General features: G+C 45.7%; 1 protein-coding gene across 4 annotated transcripts in view; it reads right to left on the bottom strand.

Moving 5' to 3' along the window:
* Window positions 1-14,688, bottom strand: part of RAD54L (RAD54 like) — a 24,268-nt gene extending 9,580 nt beyond the window's left edge. For all 4 annotated transcript variants that reach the window (XR_005933706.1, XR_005933705.1, XM_030032769.1 and 1 more), the window contains exons 1-11: window positions 14,585-14,688; window positions 14,409-14,498; window positions 13,262-13,381; window positions 12,434-12,494; window positions 10,527-10,662; window positions 9,675-9,744; window positions 6,917-7,205; window positions 6,304-6,428; window positions 4,303-4,453; window positions 2,270-2,396; window positions 48-122 (exon numbers count right to left, since the gene is read on the bottom strand). Coding sequence is in view for 2 of the 4 variants with exons in the window: in XM_030032769.1 (XP_029888629.1) it covers window positions 48-122; window positions 2,270-2,396; window positions 4,303-4,453; window positions 6,304-6,428; window positions 6,917-7,205; window positions 9,675-9,744; window positions 10,527-10,662; window positions 12,434-12,494; window positions 13,262-13,381; window positions 14,409-14,498; window positions 14,585-14,587 (1,247 nt within the window). In the remaining 2 variants the exon portion in view is untranslated. The remainder of the gene's footprint in view (window positions 1-47; window positions 123-2,269; window positions 2,397-4,302; window positions 4,454-6,303; window positions 6,429-6,916; window positions 7,206-9,674; window positions 9,745-10,526; window positions 10,663-12,433; window positions 12,495-13,261; window positions 13,382-14,408; window positions 14,499-14,584) is intronic.

Below are 14,688 nucleotides of genomic sequence, written 5' to 3'. Positions count from 1 at the left end.
CCTGTTGCTCCTCCCGTTTCCCAGGCAGATTACATGCTTTCTGATACCTGCAGCAGACCACCTGCTCGATCTTCACTGGCAGGTATTTGGACAGGATGTCTGAAGTTCTTCGGATTAAACACCTGCAGGGAGGGAAATTAAGGTCAGATGCTTGGATGACATCAAAACCCTGTTGTATCACTATTATTCCTCACAAGCTCCACAGAAAGTCCCTCTGACACCTTATCTCCAGAAGTCTGTGACAGTCCAACACATGATAAAGGCCAGACACCCACCATCCACACTAAGAGGCTCCATCAGCCCATGCTATGGAGCCCAATATAACCCACTGTCTTTGTGAGGCTTCCAAATTTGGTTCATGAGAGTTGAAAGGATCAGGCATGATTCCACCTAACAGAGCCCAGTCCCTTACGAGAGAAACTCAGCTCTTCCTCAGACTACCAATGGCATTCTCAGCATGAGCTACAACAGACCAGTGGCATGGACAGTAAACAAGGACAGGATTTAATCACCACACACCACAGACATAACCCAAAGCACAAGCAGGCAGCTCCCCACATAATAACTTAGCAGCCATCCTCAGCCAAGATGGGTTCTTTGTCTGGCCCAAGATTTCAGCAAAGGGCATATCCTTTGGGGCTATAGAAATGCCCCATGGAGCAGTTCTACCACACTGTAGAAAAGATGGGATGGACTAGAAAAAGAGCTGAACTGAGCAACCAGAATAAGAAAGAGGTGCAGAAACCCAGTTCTGCCAGGAAACATTGAAAATATGATGTTATGCAACCTACAGAAGAAAGACAGCAGGGATATATGACAGCCCCAAAATCCATCAAAGGCTGTTAAAGAAAGAAATAATCTGGTCTCCAAACCCATAAGCAGTAGGATGAAAAGTAACAGGCTTAAACTGTGGTAAGGAAGATTTATGTTACACATTAAGAGCATTTTCTAACTGCAAAGACAGTGATGCCCTGAAAAAGGTGTCCTGGGGAATTTGTAAGGTCTTCAGTGCTGGGTGGGGGTTAAGTAAGGGATGGTTTAGGTCTAACACCTTCTACGTTGGGACAGCAAGATGGATTAGATGCCTTCTCCAGGGCCCTTCCAGCCTTACACCTATGATTCCACATATCTTTGCATCACTGCCTCATTTGTAATTGCTACCAAATTCAACCAATTCATCTGTTACTACTTATGTACTTCATCTTCCCTATTTGTGTATTATGACTGTTGCACAATAAAGGAAAGGACACAGACCTCAACACAGCCAGGCACAAGCATTCCTGAACACGCTTTTACACCCCTTTTCCATCAACTATAAAAAGAAATAAATGCACCTCAAGAAGGAATATGCTCTTCTTCTCCCAACCTTTCCTTTCTCTTAGGCTTCTGCAAGCTGCCCGGAGTCAAGGTCAGGGCTGTCTCTATAGAGAAGCTGTACTCAGTGTGAAATTTGATTTACCATGACTATGAACAGCAGGATTGTATTTGTGATGGTTGCAAAAGCTCAGATTAAAAAAAAAAAAAAAAAAAAAAAAAAGAGAGAAAGACAGACACCAGTAATGATAAGAATTCAAAAGAGTATCTACTAAGAGTTCTAAAGAGAGAGACAAGCGATTGCCAGCAGATGCGGGTAAATTGGTTGTATTCATGAACAGAAAAGAAGCCAGGTTTAAACAAATACCAAAAATCAACCAAAGAGAAATAAGACAGTATTTTACATCACAGAGGTGCTTCTTGGGGATCAAAAGTCACATCTCTGACACTAGCAGTCTAATCCCATTACCCCTACAGATCCAACACAGCTATGACAGTGTGAGCTGGACTCTTCTGTGACTTGGGCAATCAACAGCAGAACTGAGCGACATTCCTTATACTCTTTCTGTCTGCCACTCAACATCCAACCCCTGGATGGATCTCAAGTATGACCCAGTCTACACTGTAGTTATGTTAACACAAATAAAAGGATGTTGCCTGACTATTCAGATCCCAGGAGAAAACAGAAACATAAGAGTCAAATCATGATTCAGTATCTGAGTACATTTGCTTGGGGATGACTGCAGCTAACTGTGCCACGTCAATGTGCTATTTTTCAGACTAAAGCTACATGCTATGTAGATTTCTTAGGCAATAAATACTTGCACAGTCACTTGCTGAATAGACATAACTGGCAAGAGAATTCATTACAGCTACAACTGTAATTTGAAAAGATATGAGTGTTCACCAAGGGTTTATGCAAAAGCTCTGCAAAAAGAAGAGGGATGAAGTTCACCTGTTCACAATGCTGATCAGCTCTTTAAGCCTCTCTTCTCCTTTGTGTCGCTCAGCTTCACTTGCATCCGCGTCTCTGCCTTTCAAGATGGGAATTTCAAAATGTCTTTTAAATTCCTGTGCAGTCCCTGTACAAAACAGAAGTGAAAAGGTGACAACTACTACCAAATAACCTTTGATCAGTACCCCACAGCCCCAGTTATCACACCACAAGCATGGGGCCCAGCAGATAAAACAAACACCCATCCCATCGGTGTGATTGTTTTCCCTTCTAGCCAGGAAAGATTCAAACAAGGCAGGCAAATCTGTACAACAGACAATCGTTCTGTACTCCAACAACAATGCACTGCCAAAGGTCATACAATTTTAGTTAAACCTGAGTCCAGTCAGGTATGTACTGTTTTTGCTTACATACCAGCTACACTTTTACTCTCAGATTTTGTCCTTGCAAACAACAGTGCAGCATTACGTATGCCTGATCCAAAATTATCTGTAATCACTTGCTTATTACTGGTCATAGGCTGAAAGAGGGAAAAATGACTACTGCATGCATGCATGCAGCTTTGCTGGCAGTAGTTACAGTATTAACCTCATCTCAGAGAGAACGAACTGGAACTACAGGGAGACTAGGCTTGCCCAAAGTACAGGACAAGGGGGGGCAGGGGAAATCACATCAGCTCCTTGTAATAACTACCCAAAATTGAAGCACATGGAAAAAGCAGATGTAGAACATCTACCACCCCATCCCATCCTTTCCCTGAGAAATCCTGGGAGCAAAACAGCTGAACAGAAAAAAATATGGCCCAAATGCTGCTTGTAAGACTAAGAACCTGATGGATGGTGTTTAACTAGAATTGTGTATGCACTAGAATTAATGAGAAGCCGCTTGGACTGGATGCCAAACAATCCGAGACAAACACAGGTGACGAGTTACAGCAATAAGGAAATGACTTACAGATTGGTTTATTTTCATTCCTTGACAGAACAAATTACCTCGACAAAGCCAAGCTGCTCCACACTGGAAAGCAGTAGACCTGCTCCTAACCCAGTGATGCAGGAGAGGATGCAAAGACTACTTTACTTGTAAAATGAAAATAGAGCTTGCAGACATAAGCAGAGCATAAGAGCCAGAGACCAAATATTTCAGTCTGCTACCAGCAATTATAGAAGGTGTTTGATCCTGAAAACTCACACTCATCAGTATCTCTCCTCCAGAGTCTTTTCTTTCTATCTCAGGTGAAGTTAACCCCATATTCACAGGCCTCCTTTGCCTTAAAAAACAAGAGCAGTCTTAACTCCAAATGCTTCACCCTCAGCTTTCTCTCAGATTATCTGAAAGTGGGATGGCAGACTGCCAGAAATTCGAGCTTTGTTGCCTAACTCTGCCACAAGGTACACCATTCTGCCTTGCACTAGTCACTTCAATGTCCTGTGCCAGATGGATACAGGAGAGAGAGCAGGGAAAAGCTGTCTCCCAGGCTGCCTCTGTACTCAACACAGAGAACATGTTATGTCAAACCTTCCTCTGCATGGAGCCTCTCTCCTACACAGAGATAATTCCTGGCTTAGATTTCTGGATTTGCTATAGCCTGGGAGTATTGTGGGAAGTACCATTATGAGCTAGCTCTTCCTGCCCAGGAACTCCTGCAGTATCTCCAAGGGCTTATTGGTAGACAAACTCCTAGCCTACATGGACATTTTGGCTGACCAGTATAGCTACACAAGATCAGCCATGTAATACTTAGGGTCATATATTCATTTTACCTTAATTAATTCCCCTTCCAAAATACCTGTTAGACTGGTGTACTTTAAATTACAATCTTCTTGAAACAGAGCTCTGATGATATACAGCCTCTAGAACACGGGACCCTCATCTAGACTTTCTGGATACAAACTGAGGGAAAGTGTCCAACCTGTACATGACCTTTTCTCTCACTAATGTCTTGGTTGCTGCTTTTGCTGGCACTGGTAACTAGGAAAGGCCTTGCCAGCAACTTCCCCCTCCCTCATGTCTCTCACACATTCAACTCTTACCTAGGATGCCTGAATTGACAAAGTGCACCAGGCTGAAATATTCAAGCAGGTCATTCTGAATGGGGGTGCCTGAGATAAGGACTCGTCGAGGTGTATTTAAGCTGTTGAGAGCCTGGTATGTTTGGTTTTCAGAGTTCTTCAGTCTATGGCCCTTTGAAAAAAGAAAAAAGGAATGAAGCTGATAAAGCCAGTGGCCCTGACGGGAAGCAATTTGGAGATCCTCATCAACACTGATAGGCTGTATCTCCCACAAGGCATCTCACCACTTTTCCCATTCCTGGTAGTGGACTAAGTGTTGTACGTGTATTCAGCTGTTGTGACAGACTTCTTTCAAAGGCAAGAATCTGGTGGGAAACCTGAAGCCATTACGCGAGGAAACATGACATTACAAGCTTCCCAGACCAGGAACATCCGAGTCACATCCAGGCAAGAGGGCCTACCATGAAAATAACAACCAAGACATGGTCTAACTATAAGAACTGTTTCCCGTTCAAAGACGGGGATGTTTTCAGCTACCAACACTAGGCACTGAAATCTAGACCAGTAACATTATATCACCAAAGTTCAAGATCACAAGCCATTCAAGACCACCTATATCCAGGATTGCCAGGCCTTTGCACACTAATAAAAAGAGGTTCTGCACCTCTTACAGGGGTAATCTGAATACAGGCCCCATTTCCGATGCCTGGGAAAAGCAACTTTATTAGTATCTGAGTGCTATGCTGTAGGATAAAGCATATGTGATGAGATGCTTTTCACAAGTGCCAGACCACTGCAGAACTGAGTATTTATTGGGAACATACAGAAGACACAAGGCCAAGGACCTGCATTCCCAGCATTGTTAGCTGCTGGCCCCATCCCAGGGGCACCAAGAGGTGTGGCAGTCATGGACTTGGTGGATAAAAAGTGGATAGGAGTTACACTTGTGAGGACGTTCACTCTTTTTAAGCTCCTCAGCACTGTTCTAGCAAATACAAAATCAAACCACTAGGTGGCACCGCTATTCATCAAATCCCCTCTAACTGGCAGCAGAGGACACCTCAACCAGTGGCTGAGGCTCCCAGCTTGATCCTTTCAAGGAGGCAGAGGGCATTTGTTTTATTTTGTCCTTCAGAGCATCTCTGGCTCTCACCACCTATAACCACAAATAGGGAACAATAAATGAAAAAACAACTCCATTTCAGCCATGTGAAAGCAGAGCTTGACAACACAGCCTTGGCAAAGCTAGATCCAGCAGTCAGCAAGCAGGGAGTAAAGCCAGGTCTGCCTCCTCTTGAACAAGCAGTACACGAGGTAACTCCCACCCAGCTCTCCTGCCTCTGCCCCAAGCAGGAGACAGCAGAGAGCGGAAGAGACTCCTGCCATAGGAGTGCCCTTCAAAATCCCCCAGCACAGAATAAGGTGGCCAGATAAAGTGGCTGACAGCAGCCAACTCCACACACAAGAGCATGCTGAATCACACAATCATTTAGGTTGGGAGACCTCAGGAGTCTCCGGTCCAACCTCTTGCTCAAAACAGAGCCAAGTTAAAAATTACTCGGCAGAACATGAGGCCAGGCCAAACAGAAAGTACTTCTCACTTTAGCAAAGACAAACACGAACAAATGAAAACCAGATCAGTGAGCCAGGGCGCTACCATCCCAATAGAGCGAGGCCTCTTTCAGAGTCAGAGACAGGCAGTTGATCTCCTTTCTGCTACATATTTCACACTGCGAGGACCCTGGTAGGTGCCCCCACCCTGTCAGGGACCTACAAAGTGGCCACAGTTACCACCACCTGGATTTTCTTCATATCTCAGCTCCTGAAAACAGCCTCTCCTGTTCAGGCTCACCCAGTATGGATAAGCCAGTTACCCAGAGCCTCTCAAACACCAGAAAGGGTGCTGTCCACAGCTAAACCTTGTTTCCTGCTGCCCTCCCCCCTTTTAAGAAAGCAGAGCCAGTTTTGCCCAGATCTCAAGAAAATATCAGGAACAGATTCTCCTTAAAGATTCCCCTGTACCTCATCACATATGACCAGCCCAACACTGCCCTTCTGTAATGCTTCAGCATGGAGTCGGAAGGTCTCATAGGAGATGATCAGGATGGGTGAAGGCACTCGTAGGCCACGCTGGTTCATAAAGCCAACTGCAGAAAGAAAGGGGGAAAAGGAAAAAAAGAGGGATGAGGAAGACTAATAGAAAAGGGTTCAAGCTCTGTAGTCACAACTTTTGCCTTAAAAATCTAGGAAAACCTGTCTGTTTCAATTACTCTGTAGCATCCTTTCCACCCACATGTACCCATGCTCCTTTCTCCACAACTGTCCCCATTTCTATCACCCTCCCACCTCTGCCCACTCCTTTCCATAGGCTGGAGTGGGCTTCTGGCTGGAGTAAAGAGGAGGCACTGGGACTGCCCTAACTTAAGCACATGACTGGACTTGGATTATTCCAAAAGATCAACTATTACCAAACATGCAAGGGCCTGATCTAAACATGTTAGTGGAGAGACTTCCATCAGTCTCCAAGAGCTCTAATGACAGCTCAGAGATGTTCACATCAGCTGCTGTAGGCTTCTTCCAATGCAAGATTTTGACCTAAGCCAGCCAACTGCACCATTTGCAAACATTTCTGTACCTAGTTTACGGTCAATCTCTTCTTTGGAGCCTCCATCAATGGCCAGCGGCTGGATCCTTCCCCCCAGCCATTTCTCTACTTCATTGTACCAGTTTCTCACCAGGCTGGAGGGAGACACCACCATGGCTTTCTCAATTTCCGGCTTGCAGTCTGGACTTTGCCGGAGAAGTGTCCACATGAGTGTGATGCACTGCAGGGTTTTGCCCAGGCCCATTTCATCTGCCATGATACAGCCATGACTCCCAGGGATCCGCCGGCTTGTCACACAGTCCCAGAGGAATTTCACTCCCTGCCAAAAAATTGTTCTTTCAGAGCAGGATGGGGACATCAGCAGAATGACAACTTCATTACAGCTGCATTACCGCAATGCACAGGACTGATACTACAACGGCAAATCTGCGTAGCACATCCCTAGGGACATGCAGTGTTCTAATGAGACAGGGGGAAATCACTTGAGACACAGCTAAAATGCAGCCACATCCAGTTTGGAATGACATTACTGGTGCCAACACGTACCTCATAACATACACGAAATCTTACTACATTTTAACTTACAATTATAACTAGCTTCCTGACGTGAGTTCCCAGAAATTTCTACCCTTAGCTGCATTAGATAGGCCCAGGCCATCAGCCAACCTGCATCAATCACTGCAAACAGGTTAATCATCTTAACAATACCCAGTTAGGTAGTTTTAAAAACACAGAATCATAGAGTGAGCAGAATTGTTTCTGCTGCCTGATTAACTCCCAGAATACTATCAGCAGCCCTCATCACTTCTGCCTAGAAGTGCAATGACTCACCTGGGGACTCAAGGTCCAAAGCGGATTTAGCTTCAGAGAAGGCACAGGGCTGAGGTTATAGCCCATGTCACATGGTGGAAGAAGAGCTCAAGCCCTGCATTAGGCTCTGACACATCACCAAGACAAATAATAGGGACAGACTCTGCAAAATGTTCTTCTATCATGTGAGGATAGAGGGTCAGGGAAAACTGGGGCACTGTCCTGGGAACGTACAAGCTCCCTGCATTGTGTCAACAGAGCAGGGAGTGAGGGACACAACCTAAACACACCTGGACGGATTCACCCCTCTGTGCTCCACTATTTAGGACTGGTCAATGGAGCACCTTCTCTTGCACTTTTCAAGTCCTTTTCTTTCTTTCTTAGGCCCTTAACAACAGATTAATGAAGTTTACTTAAGCCAGTTGAACACTTATGAAATACATTACTGACTAAAAGAGTGCTTTTCACTGGGGCTCCAGTTGGGTAACCTCCCAGCAACTGGGCATAAGACATGACAAAGACAGAGCAAAGCTGTACAACAGTCTGGGAGCATCACCTGAATAAAGCAGCACAGGAATCTTAGCAGGCAAAGACTTATTAGTTAGACTAGAACAGAGACTGCTTTATCAGAGACACCTAGCTGTGAAAAAAGACAGTGTGTATAGGACACCAACATAACTATCATTACTTGACAAAAGCACCAGCAGGCAGTATCTTACCCAAAACCAAAGTGCCTCCAGCTGTGTAGCCAGAGATGAGCATCACACTGGGTCACAGGTTCAGTACCAAACCTGAGATAAAAGTACAAGCTAGGAGCAGCCTACAGCGCTCTCGGAGCCATCTGAAGATCTCCCACACAGGGACACATCCAGCTTGACCTGCTTAGCCTGCAAGATCAGCAATCACAGCTTCCATCTGTGCTGCCTCTAGGCTTAAATGATAATATACTGCATCTGTGATGAACTTCAAACTATCCAGATGCCTACATTAGATATTTGGAGATTAGTGCCCACTGCTTTGATATTGTGATGTTGCACATATTTACGACATAAAATGTTTTTCAGCACTCTCCACTGGTGAATTCCAAGTCTACGTAGGTCACAGAGAGCTCACACCTACAAAGGGTAGCCTCCAAATAAAACACAATGAAGTAGGAATCTACTCCACAGTGTTGGGAACCACAGTACCAGAAAGAACAGCTTCAGTGTTTCCTGACTCAGAGACTGTGGATCCAATTAATCCTGCTGACCAGCAAAACACAGTGGTGGACAGTCTGTCCTGACCAACTCAAGACTGGGCTGCAACATAATTTATTGCAACTATATACCATCACCTTCTACACTGAGTTCCACTCAGCAGAGCTACATGTTCAGACTTCAATATAAGTAAAGGCTGGACTTTCGGCCCTGACACTGCAAGATCCCATCTCCCTGCAGAATCTGGTCTTTTCCTAAGGTATCATTGGTGACACAAACGTCAACCAATGTGCTTTCCTAGACCTGCGCAACCAGTGCACAATGGTCACAGAAACTCCCCAGTTTCCACTATCAGCTGACCTGACCTACAACCCCACAGAGAACACACCTGTGCATTAGGCAGCATCATGTTTAGGCTGGGAGTGCTCTGACCCTGCTAGATCAGAGGCAAGAGAAGAGAAAGTTCTTACCCACAAGAAAGCAGTAACTTTCCACATTTTTAAGGACAAACAGGACTGTTGTAATACTCCCAGCATGTCCTATTGCTTAACACAGGACAGAGAATATTTGCAGCATTCAGGCTTCTAAGAGGATGGTTAAAACAAATGTTTCACTTCGCATTTGCAACAGACTAGAGTCTGTTAAGCTGTCACACACTGTTAGTCTGTGAGGTCTATGTAGACCTCACAGTTGGTGGGTAACAATTCCAGCAGAGGAACTGCAGCTTTTTGAAAAGCACCAAGTCCTCCAGCCATACCCTCAGGTCCTGATGGAAAACTTACTTCTCTCTGATGGGGCCGTAAAACACGGCTGAGGACAGGATCCACCACAACATGGACAGGTGCTTTGTCCCTGCAGGAGGCAGTCAAGGAAGAAGACACTGTGATTAATGAACTCGGCACAGCATATGTTTAGGTTTTTTTTAAATCTCACTGCTATACTGAGGACTCCCCAGTGGCATGAGGGAAGCAACTGCCAACAAGAAAGTGAAAAATGGATTAATTCAGTTTTGAGAATGAAGTCACAGGGGCCTGATCTACAATCTAAAACATCAGTGAAACCATGTATTCGGGCTGTGATTAAAACAAGGGCAGAATGTGGTTCAGAGACACAGTTAAAAAGTCATTATTATTTTCTTGTTTCAATAACAATACTGTAGCTGCATTACTGGAGAGAGGAACCCCCTCCTTTGTCCACAAAGATCCAGCTGACAGCCCTTTTAAGTTATAACAACAGCACAAAAGGAACTACTTCAGAATAAAAAACATTAGGCAGCCTAACATTTGACTGTCAGTCATCTCCCTTTGTTTGTCCTTAGATGCTGATGTTTCCTGACTAACGACTAAGCTGTAAGATTTTCTAAGCAGCTTCTCCATGTGTGCATTCCCTGCAACAGGTTTAAATTTTTGATGAGTGGGAGATAAAACAGCCTGTGGAAGAACACAAACAGTCTGGCATGGGTACATTTCTTCTTTGATTGTTACCATACCTGAATCAATTCAGAGGCAGAATACTTGGAACCAAACTTCCCTTGACGTTCAGACCCCAGCTCAGACACATTTGAGAAGAAAGCACACAAACCTACACATACAAGGAGGTCAGAGCTGAAGCATTTGTGCCAGGTGATGACTCACTTGTCTATTTTCAGCTGGTCGTGGGCACTCAGCAGCGGGGGCTCGTACAGAACCAGAGCTCCTTCCTCAAAAGGGTCATGGAGTGGACTCCTCAGCCCTGCCCGTTTGATACCCAGTGCACGCAAGCCCAGTGGCCCTGAAAGCAAACAAAGGCACAACTCAAAGAACAACTTCTTCCTGGAAGAAAGCGTAGCCTTGCAGAAGAGTCTGATTAGTTTAGGAACAGTGAATTAATTGGGTGCTGGAGTGGAGATGCAGGCACAACTGGTGCAGAGAGCAAACCCACACAGGGCAGTTGTTTGGCAGCACTCTGCCAGCACACAGCAGGTAGCTCTGCAACAGGAAAGAATACAATGAAGGAGCAGAGGCAAAGATGGAGCAATGGCACTGCTCACCACATTGGGAGCACCAAAATGTGAACAACTGGATGCAGCAGATGCCACATATGCTGGCACACAACAGTATAAGCTGTCTTGCACGGTGACTGACGGCTTCATCCCAGACCTGTGCCACTGGCATCCAACCATAAATGGGCACAGCATCTCCCTCAGCTATCTCTGGGCATCGCAGCTACTTCTAGTACCCAAAGGTGGTTGTTCTAGTTTTTTGAAAGACAAGCAGGATTCCAAAATGTACAACTCAGCAGCTCAATAAATACATTCCCACATACATAGTATATACTGAGTCAAATCCTCTTTTTGAATTACCTAGCCCCAACTTAGCCAGAGTTGCGTCTTTTATGCAAAGTCAGGAAGCGATCTTTAACAGCGATGAAGTTTTACAGTATCATAGTTAGTACCATATTGCCATTACCTACTCTAGGGTATTATCTTCTCTCTGCTGAGCAATAGTAGGTGTTTGGCCTTGGAGCCAATTTCAGTGAAAAGCAGAAACCAAGGATGAGTCCCTTTTCCTAGTACTGTATTTTGATGTTGCAGTTTTGGAATGGAGATGAACATAAAAAGAACATGCACAGAAATCCCTTTTCCCATCAAAATTCAGGCAACTGTGCCACCAGGATTGATTTTACTTGGGAAAGAGTCAAGCAGGGTCAATTTGCCTGCTGCTTGCCAAAGCTCCTTGCAAAGCAAGTATCAGAAGCTGAGGCAGCAGTGTGTACACACCAAGAAAAGAGCACATGAAACAGCCTCATCTCCTGAGGAAGATAACAGTCACAGAAAGCAGCTTCCCCAGTTACAGTTCTGTTTTAGCCTCCTGACAAATCTGCTTTTCCACAAGCTAAGTTTGTCAAACTCTTTTGGGGCTTGTCATTTCATAGTCAGTATCTGCTTACAGACATATTTTTATAACTAAAGTTTGAGTGAAACTGATTGATCTGCATTTGAATTTTTCAGCTGGAGGGTGAAGGGGAATAAGGGGACAAGAACAGGTCTGTCTGTTGCTGAGATCTTGTGTTTCACTGATTCAAACCAGCTGAGGCTTTGAATTTCAATACTGCTTTGCTTTGAAGATCACCTTGAGACTCAACACATCAAGCCAAGTAGAAAGAAAACTGGCACATACTATCTTTTTCACCTACAGCCTTCTGTCTGTTAGTATCATTAGGGTATTATTTAGATGGTAAACCTTCATCGCTTGGAATTCATCTTGCTTTTGTATTTGTGATATGGTGTACAATCTTCTGGCACTACATCAAATACATAGCAGTAAGAATACAAAATCCAATTCTGAAATGTAGGATTATCCAAACTAAACACTAGGAAGAAATATGAAGACTTTGCTAACGTGCCAGTATTTTTCTTTCAAAATTAAGTCAGGATTTCTGGAACATACGCATCAGTGCAAAAAATAACAATAATCCCCACAGATATATTTGACAGGCCTGAGCATCATCTGTTTTACCCGAGTCAGTCAACACAGACAATCCTTAAACCTCCTCATCTTACCTTTATAATTTGGAATGGGGACTTTGAAGGGTTTGGACAAAATGCTGCGGATAAAAGCCTCCTAGGAATTCAAAAAGAAAACATGCTTAAGAAGTCTGAAAACAGAGATTGCTCAAGAAGGCAAGCCCAGGACATTTTTTGAGAACTCAATTTTCCCAAGTGCTGAGAGTCCCTCTATTCAATCTATTCAAGCTTCAACTCCAACTGTTTTCAAGAATATCCAAAAGGAAGACAGTAACAAACCAGCACAATTCCCCCCACCAACTCTGCTTTTCAAAACTATTTTCCTTTGGGTTTTCTAATGCATTAAATTGATTTTTCATAACTCCCATCTTCCCAAATCCACTGGCATTATTCACTTCTTTAAATGCTATTGCTTTCCCCTGCCTTGGTAATTCAGTCAGGCAATTGATTTCCTGTAAAGCAGCTGGGTTACCATTGTAGGAACATCCACGCCAGACCAGCGAGCGCCCAGCCAGTCCAGCACCCAGTTTCCAGCAGCAGAAACCCAGAGAGAACCAGGCAAGCAGACAGCACTTGAGCCATCTGTGTGGAAAGCCACCCACATCCCTGCGCACTGTCCTTCACCTAGACCCCAGAGAACTCTCTTATTCAGGGTTTCCATTATAGAAAGTACCCCCACCACACCTCCTTCAACATTAAATGGTTGGAGCTCGCAAAAGGTGTCTCCTAAAGACTCTGTGTATGTGTGGCACTTCTGTAATACCTCTGATTACATGAGTCCACGGAGGCATTCGGACATCCTTGATGAACGAGCTCCATATGCAACCCACCTGCCATGGTATGCCAGCAGTAACACCCACTTACATGTTGACTGCTATCCAGGCAGTGAGGTCTATTGGTCAACTGAGCCAAGGGTTTCCGGAAAGGTGACCTGTAACATTCTCCACTCTCCGTCTCACTGACAGGCTTCTGTCTCTTCCGAGTCTGAAAAACAGAATCAAGACAAAACTACTCAGGGGCATCCGGTGAGACCAGAAGATAGATGCATCACTGTTATGCTCAGTAACCACACAGACAATCCACCCAGCCAGCTGAGTATCTCTAAACAGACACAATCATGATTCACCCCCCACTGCCAAAGGGCAGAGACCAAGGTCACCATGCCCTAAAGTTTAACTTGTATGAAGTTTAAAATACTGTCCTAGTTAAGAAAACAGCTACCACTTGCTAACCTGTGAAAGGGCAGGCTTGTCTGTGCTAAGATTTGTCCTGTCCCCACCCCCTGCAAAAAGCGGAAGGAAAAAAAAGGAAGGGTCAATAGCATGGAACAAACTACATGAAAGTCCCCAGAGGCTCCCACAGCATCTGTTGTTACGCAGGTGAAAGGCCTCACACTGAAACCTAAATTTCAGACACATTGCAAGGCATGAAGATAAACAAGCGATTGATCTGTTTCCTGATTTAGCACAGTCCTCTTCAGATTGAGGCACGGTTTTAACCACCTGCCGGCACAGAAAAAGGGATTTGACACAGAAAGCACTAAGTGAGATTCTTTGACCTGTATGACATAAAGCATAGCATCATAACAATCTGGTTTGTCTTAAACATCTACCTGTTCCTAGTTACCAGCCCGCCCACAAAACACTTGGAAGCTCTCCCAGGGATAGTTTTTTCCATAACCACGAAGCATCACCTGTACACAACGAAGTTCTTCCACCAGCTAGATGCCCAGACAGGAGTTTTCTCCCAACTGGTGACCTGACCCTCATTCCCCAGAAGGCGGGGGCGGTAACAACCTGCGACCAGGCACCAGGGACTGACTGACTTGGGCAGCGGCGGGTCCGCCGCCACCCCGCACCCCATCCCCCGGCCCACGGCTGGAGAGGCTCCGGGCGTCACACGGGGCCGAGCCCGCCCTAACCCCACCCGGGCGAGGCCGGCCTCGACACCGAAGGGCACGGGTGTCCCCCCAACCCGCCGAGGCCGCCACATCCCGGGGCCCCTCGCTCACCGTCGGGGGATGCCGGTCTGCCTCCTCCTCCTCCTCCTCCTCGTCGCCCGCCTTCCTCTTGGCCAGCTGGCTGGGGGCCAGGCTCCTTCTCTGGAAGAGGGGCACACACATTAACACTGAGGGGACGGCGGGGCCGGGGGCACCCCACAGCCCGGCCCGGCCCGGCCCGCACTCACCATCGCCTCACAGGGAAGGGGTGAGGGGGAGCGATAACCTCCCGCGCGCGCAGCGGTTCGCGCGCCCCGGGCTGGAGGCGGGAAAGGCGCTGGGCGGGCTCCGC

Source organism: Aquila chrysaetos, chromosome 12 (genome assembly GCF_900496995.4).
Source record: "Aquila chrysaetos chrysaetos chromosome 12, bAquChr1.4, whole genome shotgun sequence".
Taxonomy (NCBI): Eukaryota; Metazoa; Chordata; class Aves; order Accipitriformes; family Accipitridae; genus Aquila; species Aquila chrysaetos.
This window is presented reverse-complemented; position numbering and strand designations above follow the sequence as displayed.